The following is a 12,294-nucleotide window of genomic DNA, read 5'->3' on the forward strand; positions in this document are numbered from 1 at the left end:
TTTATGATGTCTGTCACTGATGATACAGCTGTGTCACATGAACCTCTTGATGCCATTTTCATTCTAACAATATTATGTGGCATTCGCGAAACATATTTTCTGTGTGTGAGTTTGTGGATCCATTATGATGTTTTGCAACCATTTTTGTGAAAATTCATTTCTCATACTCTTTTTTCATTATATTTTGAACATCTGTTTCTTCTTACTTTCACTCAGTTACTGAAAATATTAATTTTCCTATGTGATCAGTCTTGTTTTCTAAGCCAGTCAACTGCAGACACGATTATTCTTGCCAAATATAAAAAAATCTGTCATTAACTCTATATTTAAAAGAATTACCCAACAATATATTTTACAAAGTGTACTTGTCATTTGAATATTATTGTTTGATGAATGGATTATCATGAAACATCAATTTCAGGAAGAGTTAGACTTTGTTCTGTAACAGGAGAGGCTCTGGTGTCTCTCACCAAGGATATACCCTGCTTTATCACAGAAGATTGAGCAAACACAATACATACTTTGGCATTGAGAGAATTAAGATGAGTGTAACTTTTTTATACAACAGGTATCACAGGCACTGTCTATCTGCACTTCCTGTTCCATATAGTGAACTACAAACATTTCTTGAACTACAAACATTTCTATGTGTATTCCTTTAGACAGAAATTTCAAAAAAGTAATTTTTGTCAGCTCACTATCATCATTGTTTTATTAGGCAGTGAGACTGGGTTGTTCAGAATGTGCACGCCAAACAGAAGTCAGAAGCCTCCACTAAAAACAGCTGCATTTACATTTTCCTCATTTCCACATCTCTTTGAAATTTGGAGAGATGTTTACTCATGTTTTCTCATAAAGAGATGTAAATAGACAAAGAATATAATATCCAAGCAAAAGTAACAGCATGATCCTGATGATTGTGCAGTGTGGCAGTGTGTGTGTGTGTGTGTGTGTGTGTGTGTGTGTGTGTGTGTGTGTGTGCGCGTGTGTGTGTAAAACCAGTGAATAAATAGTCCTAGGTTATTTGTTAACTTACTTATAAATACAAGTACACTCTGGCATTAAAACTGTGACCCCAAGAAGGATATCAAGAAACAAAATGTTACTTATTGTAACAGAATAGTTGGATGAATACATGATTAAATTATGTAGATGATTTATGGGGTGTAAAGGGCATGAAATTCTGTACACAGAGCAGCCATCTCTGGCTACAACAGAGGCTCTAACACAGCAGGGCTTCAAGTCAACCAGAGCTTAGATGACAAATACTGGTATGTCATTCTATGCTGCTTCATCTATTCATCAGAGTTAATGTTTCATAGTGGCCAGCAAATGGTGGAATGGCTGTCTCTTGGCAATAAATTGCTATTAAGTTTTCAACAACTGAGAGATCTAAAGAATGTGCAGGCCAGGACAACAGGTGAACACTTTCTGTATCAGTGGCGGATACATATGGGGTTGTGCACCACACCCCCCTTGCGTGGCCGCCCGCATTGCCACCACACCGTCCCCGCCAGCAGACCACAAGCTATTTGTTCGTTTCTTTTGTCAGTTGACTCAACTGAATCAACTTATCGAGTAGTTGTACTTTCCTACGTAGCATGCACATCTATGTAATCTTATTTTATACATTTCTGTCCAGCACATAGATAGCTAACACATACCCAGGAGAAAAGTCATGGCCATTCTAGTGATCTTGATACATTATTCTATCTTGCATTTGTTCAAGAAAAGTCCCGAATCTTCAATAAATTGCATTATAAATACAGATTATTTGCTAAATACAAAACTAGTTTACATTTAGAAGCAGAAATATTAAGACTGAAGAATGAAAAGTAAAAAGTCCAAGTTGTAGCAAGTGCAAATGTGAAGATTAGTGAAGAGTGAGAGTTATCAGTTGATTGTGAAGTATTACTAATAGTAATACAGTAATTTCTCAGTAAAACTATTGTTACGAGACTTGTAACAACATTTTTACTAATAAAGTAACAATAGTTTCCCATACCTAAGTTGTAATATGAGTTAGGTATGGGAAACTATTGCTGTGTATATATCCGTTAATAGTGACTTGCAAGAAGATTCCTAAAAATGCATTGTTACTACATAGGCCCTCTATCGAATGCCCTAGAAAGGAATGGAATTGACAATGAAAGTTCAACACACACAAATTGCTGGATGACATCAACATCAGAAACTCGCCCTTGTATTACACATCATAAGATACATATTGGCTTGTCGCTTTCACAGTAGGTATTTGTTCACACTCCATAAAGGTCTGGAAGTGTACATTTTGGCAGCAAATGTTCTTAAAACAACTGAACCACATACCATATGTAAATCAAGCAGGGTCACTGCCTGGTAGTCAGTTTGAAAGCTACAACCATTGCGATAACTTGGAAGTGATAAAAAGTGAACAACTGTGATTATTGGCTATTACCACAGACTTCAGTCAGTGTTGTGCTGAGTGATATTAGAAAAATGTGGAGTGTGACCATGTGTGTTTTAGTGCTAAGAGTACTAGTGTTGCAGTTTTCAGTGTGAATAAAGTTTTAAGTTGAGAAAAATTGGCATCTAATTTATATGTCATAACAGTATAATAGAATGGATTGTTATGTAATAAAAAAAAGAAAAGTAGAAAAATCTGAAGATTCCGATCGCCATTCAGCCATAAAAACACCACCTGATGTACAGTCAGAGCCCAGCACTTCATCGAAACTTCCACAACACAATTCATCGACTAATTCCTTTAATCCCATGGCTATTGGCAATTATTTGGATATATTAGTGTCAGGAAATATTAGTGATGATATACAATACAAGCTTCTCACATCTCCAAGGAAAACTGGAAACAGTTATATCTTTCCTACATCCAAGCACAACAAGAGGGGATAGGTTGAACAGATACAGGTGCGTAATAATCACTTTGAACAGCATCCATGGCTGGTGTTCTCACAAGTTAAAAAGGGACTTCTTTGCATTAACTGTTCAATTTTTGTGAATAATAAGATAGTTGGAGGAAAGAAATCCATTATCACCAAGGAACTTGTGACTGAACCACTAACAAAGTTTGCCAAACTTACTGGTAAAGATGGTGACCTCGACACCCATGCTCCGCTCAAGCACCACATTGAAGCATCAACAGATTCAAAATTATTTTTGGCGACACGAGACAAATGCGAACTTGAGATCATAAATCAATTTTCAAGACAGGGAATGGAAAGCATTAGGGAAACAGAGACCATGTTGTATCTATAACAAAAACAATCATATTTCATGTAAAGCAAAATATTCCTCTGCGAGGGGATAGAGATGATGGGAGTTTATTAGAAAACAAAATGATCGTGAAAGTATAGTGAGTAATGAGGGAAACTTTAGAGCTCTTCTAAGATTTGGAATTGACGCTGGAGACTTGCAACTAAAACGTCACCTTGAGACCACTAAAGCAAACACCACTTGCAAAAGTGAAACAACATGTAACAAACTTTGTCATGCTGTGAAACAGTGATGTTATCAAGAATACTGGAGGAAATCAAAGATTCTCATTATTACAGCATAATCTTCGATGAGACTATGGACATACTGCACATGCCCAACTGAGTTTAGCTGCTAGATATGTTGACGGTGGTGGCAAATTACACGAAAGATTTTTGGGTTTCGTTGATATCAAGACAATGATTGTACTGGAAACATTAATGATGAACCTCTAAGAGAGTCAAGATGTAGAGCGTAGTGTTACTGGTGAAGTATTAGGAACTACAATTCTATGGAGACTGAAAAGCCTTTCTCTGTCACTGGAGAACTGTGTGGGTATACGCTGTGTGATTGCTCAGTTAATATGTCAGAACTGAAAGGAGCTGTGAATACAATAAAAAAGAAAGCTATCAATGTGCAAGTAGCACCTTGTTGAAGTTATCAGCTCAACATTGCTGTTTCTCACAGTTGCAAAGTTACAAGTGTGAGAAACTAACTTGTAACTATTGAAGAAAAAGTAGTATCGTTCTTTACAGCATCTAGCAAGCCGTTCGCAACACTGAAGAGTCACGTAAAACACTTGCGCAGTCACATTGTCAAACAAGATGGGTTGAGCAACATGACACTCTTATTCAATTTGCAGCTGATCTCGCAACAGTTAGCAAAGTTCTTAAAGAAATACAGTATTGGAGGGATAGAACAATGGCTGCCAAAGCTAATATTTTCCTTCGAACTCTCTCTAATTGTGAGTTTATTATCACTCTGTTTACATTGAGTGACATTATGAGCATAGCATAACCACACAGCAAAATTTTATGAGACCCTAGCTTGGACATCACGATGGCAAAAGCAAAATTAGATTCAATGCTCAAGGTGTACGATGGCATGAGAGTTAATTCTGATAGCCACTTTTCTCATATTGAAGAGATGAAGGCAGTTATGGAAGAGTTACAGGCAGACAAAGACACAGTGAAAATTGCGATCATAATGATGGTGCTATGAGGTATTGGAAAAGAATTGTTTTTATTCCAACACTGGACCATGTTATGACTGACATGAGAAAATGTTTTGCTGAAGAAAATATTTATCATTTAAAATTCAACATACATTTGCCCTCACAACTACTGAAACATGACAGTAATGATCTGGCAGATAAATTGAATCAGTGCTTAACTGAACTATTGTTCTTTGAAGAAGAATCACTCTTTGTGATTAAAAAGAGATGCAAACAGTGTCTGTTTGTCCTAGATCTGACTATCCTACTTTGCTCAAGCTGTACAAAATATCTGCTTGTCTACCTGCATCTACTGCTACAGTAGAAAGAAGTTTATCAACATTGTGGCATACAAAACGTGGCTGAGGTCAGCAATGGAGGAGGATCAACTTAATGGCTTAGCTCTATTGAACACTCACCCTGACATTGATTGTCCTATTGATGATGTAATTAACCTATTTGCCAGGAAGAATAGCGCCTATTCTTCCTGGCAAATAGGTTAATTACATCATCAATAGGACAATCAATGTCAGGGCGAGTGTTCAATAGAGCTAAGCCATTAAGTTGATCCTCCTCCATTGTTGACCTCAGCCACGTTTTGTATGCCACAATGTTGATAAACTTCTTTCTACTGTAGCAGTAGATGCAGGTAGACAAGCAGATATTTTGTACAGCTTGAGCAAAGTAGGATAGTCAGATCTAGGACAAACAGACACTGTTTGCACAGAATTCATCATTTAGGGAAGAGAACAACTATTGTAACTTTTTTATATCATAAGATGGCATTGTCTTGTATATGTGTAGAATCAGTTTAAATCAAACTTTCTTAACCTTTTCATGTGACTTGATTATTTTTTATTAGGGTAAAAGTAAAGATAGCTCAGGATATCTTTAGTGCCCGCTGCTTGAGGTTTTTCTGTTCCTGCCACTGTTCTGTACTGAGGTAGATCAGGACACCACAGTCAACATGATGTTTGCATTAACTGGCTGAAAGATAACATCATGCAGATCTTAACATAGGGCACAGCTATTGGCGTTAACACTTAAGAAATGTAAGAGTTGCTATCCGTATTACTAGCTAGGCATACCAAAGATGGACATGTTGTATATGTAATGACACACCACAGCATCACACCAGATGCTTAGCTTGTATTATGACAGTCTGACAACATTTGTTCTTCTTGGATTCTCCAAGCATGGATATGTATGCAGGTCAAAGATGACATGGTGCCACTCCTGTGGCCAGTGATGTCATTGTCTGATCCATTGACTCTCTCTGTCGTCATGTCAAGGAAAGCAATAACAATTGTCACTATATTGACGTTATGTGCTGCTTTGGAAGTTACTGAAGTACTTGTGTTCATACATGTCTTGCTCAAACCAAGCCTGTTTCTTGAGTCAAGATACATGACACAACTGTATGAACCTGGACACTGAGTGAACAATATGTCTGCCCCCTCAGGCAATACCCACATGGGGTCACTGAGATCCTGCATGCGATTGGGTATTGCCCTCCCCCACCAACTGGTTCTATATTTGCATGACACTATTGGGTTCTGGCCAGCACAAGTAGCAGTATCATGGGATAATAAACTGCAGTGATGCTGTGATACTGCCACTGATGAATTGTGACACATGTTGGTAGGTGTTTCACCTTCTACCAAGATCTTCTCACAAACAAAAAACATTCAAATGTGATTTCTGCATGAGAAACACACTGCATAATCTTTCCTTATATACAAAATGTATTTGGCATTATACCTCCATAGTTCGTGTAATTGCTATGAAATGTTAGTAGTTTTCATACAAAAATGTGTGGTACACTTCATGCCAGTTTGACATTTGCGGCATACTGCATACCAAGGGTGCCCATAGAGTAGTTTACAGTTGGGGAGGGGGGGGGGGGGCTAGATCTGAGAGTAAGAAGTATTTATAGTATTTTGGAAGATGGGAAACCAACTTTTAATAGATAACTTTCTTGAAAGAAAAGCATCTGACTACACCATGCTTATTCCTTTCTCTAAGAGCTCGGGGGGTGGGGGGTGGGGGGGTGGGGGGGAGGCTCCCCATGCTCTTCGGTACGAGTGGCCTTGCTGCATACAGTGCTTCAATTTTTAACAAGCATACAAAGAAAAATAGTATACACTACATATAACCCCTTCATCAACTAAACCTATCTGTCATAATATGGTTTGTGGTGAATAACTGACTAATATTCTTCTTCTTTTAGAACACGAGATCCACGTACTATCAGGGGCAGCACTTACTGCATCATTTATGTGTTTCATTATTAACTGTTGTTACTACATTACAGGTTTTTTTTATAATTACCAGAAAATAAAGTCAGCTGTACTTTATCAAAGCAAATTAATACTTTCAAGATAGGTCCAAGCCTCACTAGGACACTGGCTCATAGCCACAGATGTCTTCTGAACTAAGTCACAAAGTGCTATAATTTTTCAGGTTTATTCAGTATCATATGTTGATACTGTCTGAAAAATGCATTGTGAATACAGTTAGTAATAAAGAAATAATAAATTAAAACACCAACTAGCAAGACTCAGGCTACATCTTGAAAGTGTTAATGTTACCATAACAGAGATGTAATTTCTAAAAGAACAATCTCTTGTTCAGCTATAGAGATGATATAAAATTTAAAATTAAAACAATAAGAATTTTTTTTCTCTCATACACTTACTAGACATTCTACTGCACAGTTGGCAAAGGCATAATTTGATTGGCCAGGCATAGCACATCCTGCAGCTACACTTGAGAAAACTACAAAGTACTTAAGGCCAGGGCATAGTGTTCTAGATTCCAGATCTATCCAGTGTGCTCCTGTATATTTGGGCTCCCATACTTCACGGAATGTTTCCACTGACTGATTGTGTATGAAGCCATCTCTTATCACCTGTTATGAAACAATGCAACAGATCTGTTATCAATATGATTAATGTAAATTATATAATGTGAGTAGATAGTGCACAAATTAAACAAATGGACACTCACAGTTCTGGGAACATTACATAGCCACACTTCATTGGTAGTAATGGTCATGTGTGACAAATTAATTTTAGAGAACCTGAATTTGGAAACTCAAAGACATTCATAACCCAATAACAAAGTATGTTATTAGACTGTTTTTTGTAAAGTAAGTATAGGATTTTAAAAAATCTTATGCATGTTACATTGTACATTCATTCAGTCACCAATATAGAAGAACCAAAGACCGAAAATGCACATAAAATTGCCAACAAATTCAACAGCTATTTTTCAGAAATTTCCACAAATCTCCTAACCAACTCTTCAAATACTGTACACTCTCTTCCCAAAAATCTCCTGACTAACTCTCCACACACTGTACACCTGGCTGTTCCAACCAAGCTCCAGGGAGCCGGAGAGCTCCAGAGCACTTACTGCGGCAGCTCGGAGCCCGCGTGGAGGGGGGAAAGCGAACTCACTGCCCCTGGCTGCATGCAGCCACAACTGATGCAATAATACATGTTCAATGACAGCTATGACTAGCCGTGGGAGCCCTGTACGTCTATTGCAGGATACCTTTCTATTCATTAAGAGGGATGGTCGTCCGCAGTGTCTTGTATGTCATAAAGTATTTAATTCTGCGAAGAGGTACAATATACAATGACATTATACTCTTCATGCAGTGCACTTTGATCAGGTAGAAAGAGTTTCATGCAGAGAACTGATAGCCAGGCTTAAGAACGACATACCAAGAGACGTAAGTTTAAAAACGGTTTCGTAATACGGAGGGTATCAAAACATGCAACATAGTTCGTGATCTGTAATGCGTTTATAATTTTCAGGTGAATGAGAGCGGAGAAAACACTACTGAATCTGCAATTCGAGAAAGCTACAGGGTTGCTCACATCATTGCGATGAGTGGCAAGCCATTTTTGGTGGGACCACTCGTAAAATCGTGCATGGTAGCAGTTGCAGAATGTTTGTTTCCTAGAGAGGTGCAGGCAATTGAAGGGGTTTGCCTGTCGAAGCAAACAATGTCTCGTAGAATCCTGGACATGACAGCTGATTTAGAGACACAGCTCAGGAAAAAGGCGGAGAGCTTTGTTGTATTTTCAATAGCGCTTGACGAAAGCACCAACATATCGGACTGTGTTCAGCTTGCAGTCTTTGTGTGTGGTGTCGACATGGAGCTGCAAGTAACTGAAGAACTCTTGGATGTGGTACCACTCGATTGCACCACAACAGGACATGACATTTTTGAAGCTGTTTGTGAATCAGTGTACAATATGAATTGCCAAGGGATAAGCTCCGTTCTGTAGCGACAGACGGTGCACCACAAGAGATTGGGCGTCACCAAGGTTTTGCTTCTCGTTTGAAAAATAAACTCAGGGACGAATTTGGGAAAGACATTTTGACTCTTCATTGTTTTATTCACCAAGAGGCACTGTGTGCTGAAACAGTAGAGCTAGGTCGTATAATGAAAGATGTCATGAAGTGTGTGAATTTTGTGTGGCATCACCAATTCAAAGGATGTCTGAAAGATATGGAAGCGGAGTATGGGGATATACCTTACCACAGTACAGTTCGTTGACTGAGTCGGGGAAAGGTTCTTGATGATTTCTTTGCCATTCGTGAGGAAATATCCCTTTTTCTCAAAATGAAAGGGGAAGAAATGCATTGTCTGAAAGATATAAAGTGGATATCAGACCTGGCATTCCTAGCTGGCATAACTATGCATCTGAATAATTTAAATCTGTCATTGCAGGGCAAAGGGCAGCTAATCGTTGACATGCATGACCAGATCAAAGCGTTCATGGAAAAGTTACGTTTATTTGAGAGGCATATGAGTAATGGACATTTAATGTTCCTCATTCGTCTTGCTTCTTTAAAACTACCTGAAGGTACTACTTTCGGGGATTACCAAGCAAAGTTAAAGCAGCTCATCACGTCGTTTGAAACATGATACTGAGGCCTCACTAGTTTGGAAATGGAACTTAAGGTATGCAGCACTCCTTTTTCAGTTTCCTCTGATGACTTGTCATCGTCACTTCAATTGGAGATTATTGATTTGCAAAATTCAACTTTGTTGAAAGAGAGCTACTACAACACATTGGATTTGTCATGATTGTATCGTTCATTACAGCAAAAAACATTTCCCAAGCTTCACAACAGTGCCGCTCAGATCAAGTGCATGTTTGGATCTATGTATTGTTGTGAGCAGTTTTTCTCAGCAATGAAAAGAGTAAAAAGTAAGAAACGATCATTTCTTCAAGATGCATCAACGAAGGCCATCCTCTTCATCAACACTATGAACACTTTGACACCTGATATTTCCGATCTTTTAATGAATAGAAAATGTCAAGCCAAAGAGGCCCAATAAATTTAGTATGCAATTTCTTGTAAAACAGTTGTTTCTTATTTATTTCCTGACATCGTATTTTCTGTAATTCTTCATGCTTTCCCGGCGATCTGTTGACATCTTGGATATTCAGGAATCCAGCCGGATGTTCGCGTCGTTCTTGCATGATATTTCAACAGTGTGCCTCGCTGTCTTCTTCAGGTGCTAAGGTGGTAAGAATAATGAAAAAAAGAGAGAGAGAGAGAGAGAGAGAGTCACACCTAGTGGTTATGTGGCTGGCAACCATGGGGCCCCGAGCTGAGTTCTGGCATTGGTTCCACTTACTTATGCCAGGCTCCTCACTTTTATCTTTCCTATTTGGCCACCCTCGGCCAGCTCTTGTTCTTTTCCAACCCTGACGCTATGTGTAGTATGTACCACCACTGTCATCTCTCATCACACACCACCTTTTTATATTTTGTCTATATATCCCATATGTATTCTGCTATGTGAATTATGTACCATTACCGTCATCTCTCATCATACACCGTCTCAACATAATTTTCAAATTGTCTTGTCCTATATCATGATGTGCTTTGCTGTACAAATTGTAAGATCTACAGGACCAATAATAATAAAATAAAGAAAAAACTGTTCCACAAATCACTTTAAAAGGGCTATGTCTGTGGGAAATGGAATGAGACAATTTACCTATTAACAAAGTGAAACAGATGTTAGAAAATGCATTAATAAGAAACAATTGTTAACTTGCTAAAAGCTGTTTTTGCTTGTCCAAGCCACTTTCCAGACGGCAAAATAATCAGGAAAGGTGGAATTTTGAAAAAAAAGTTGGGTTTTTTGCAAACTTTTATTAAATATCTCCTCCATCTAGCTTAATATCTTTTATTAATAATATATTAATTTGCCAACAAGCTTTCAAGCTTCTGTGGAAGTATAGATTTTAACTGTACTGATTATACATACACATGAATTTCATTTAGTCCCTTGGTACATTCATTTTCACTCTTTTCCTGAAACACTGTAGTTTCTGAGATAAATTGCTCCAGTCCCTTCCTCCTTTACCTATGAAAGAACATCACTTCACAGTCTTTCAAGGAAATAGTCTTACTTCTGGCTTCTCCTTCATTTCTCTACATTCAGCTACTTTTTAATACTAGTCTATGCACTGCAACCAGAAGCAGCCCTACAAACATTGTCCAATCTGGGAATTTTTCTTCAGCTCTCCACTGACTTTCATTTTAATGCCTTTATTAAGATAATGACACACTGCATTTCTTGAAACTAGACAGATGTTGCTGCTTTCCTTTCTACATTTTCCAGGTCTGAAATCACCTATGACTGGTTTGGTTCCCATTTAGTATCAGAATACTCCAGACAAGGCCTCAGCAAGGGCTCCTTCCTTCACCTTCTTTGAACAGCCCATGAAAATCCCATCGTGGAGACAAGGATTCTGTTTGCCTTGCAAACTACCCTCCTCAAAGACCCTAATGAAGTTTGCTATGAAATATCACTCCTAGATACTTGAAATTAGTTTGCACTGAGACTATCTCTGTCCCGAACTTAATTCTTAAATATTGTCTCAGATTTCCTGGAGCAGAAACTGAACAACTGGTTCTTGCTTACATTCATGCTCATTCTATTTGTGATTATAGGTTCACTATCGCATATCAACCCAGAGAGTCTCACAATCTTGTAATTGCTTAATTCTGCAATATACACTCAGATTATCTGCAAAAATTCTAATATTAGAGCAGATTGCTGTCATATGTCATTTACATGTATTATAAAGAACAAGGATACCAGCACACTTGCCTATGACAGTACCTGCACTTTTGCAGAGACATCTTCTCTTATAGTTACCCTCAGGATTCTGACCTGCAGCAATACCTTTACCCAAGCTGTGTCCCATGGGAGCTTATTGAAGACATTGGCATCAGAATAAAGACCCTTGCTCTCAACACTAGTCAACAAGACAAAGTCTACATGGAAATTATTTTTCCCTCTTGTGTTGTGGTTGTAGGATTCACAATTAAACTGAAATGATTTGTATTATTAACAACAAAGTACCATTGATTACTAAATCTGCTTTAGAGTGAGTGTGACAGTTGCAACATCTTTGAAGAGATATTACATGATATTCAGTTATTTACTTTATGTGGTATCTTTATTGCTCAGTTTTGTTGAACTAACACAGTGCAAGACCTGTTCATATATACAGTAATGTACAGTGCACTAACTTTTGATACAGGAAAATGAATTGGATCTGGATGGAATTTGTGTGGCAGACTACAACTGTGTCTGGGTGCACTGGCCAGCCAGAGTTTGGATTTTACAGTTTACGCTTGTTTAAGTAAATGATGGGCTGGTCCCCAATTTATGCCTCAGAAAAATCATCAAATAGTTAACCTATGATTACACACAGAACAAAGTTTATACAGTTCATAGGCAGGTGGCACACCTGACTTCCCACCCTCAGGTAACTGCTGAC

The 12,294-nt window shown here is 38.1% G+C and overlaps 1 protein-coding gene across 1 annotated transcript in view; it reads right to left on the minus strand.

The window, feature by feature from the left end:
* LOC126175576 (fatty acid synthase-like) overlaps positions 1 to 12,294 on the minus strand; it is a 218,957-nt gene that overhangs the window by 59,576 nt on the left and 147,087 nt on the right. Inside the window, exon 18 of the mRNA XM_049922434.1 lies at positions 7,164 to 7,376. Coding sequence (XP_049778391.1) covers positions 7,164 to 7,376 — 213 coding nt within the window. The remainder of the gene's footprint in view (positions 1 to 7,163; positions 7,377 to 12,294) is intronic.

The sequence above is a fragment of the Schistocerca cancellata genome, chromosome 3, assembly GCF_023864275.1.
Source record: "Schistocerca cancellata isolate TAMUIC-IGC-003103 chromosome 3, iqSchCanc2.1, whole genome shotgun sequence".
Classification (NCBI taxonomy): domain Eukaryota; kingdom Metazoa; phylum Arthropoda; class Insecta; order Orthoptera; family Acrididae; genus Schistocerca; species Schistocerca cancellata.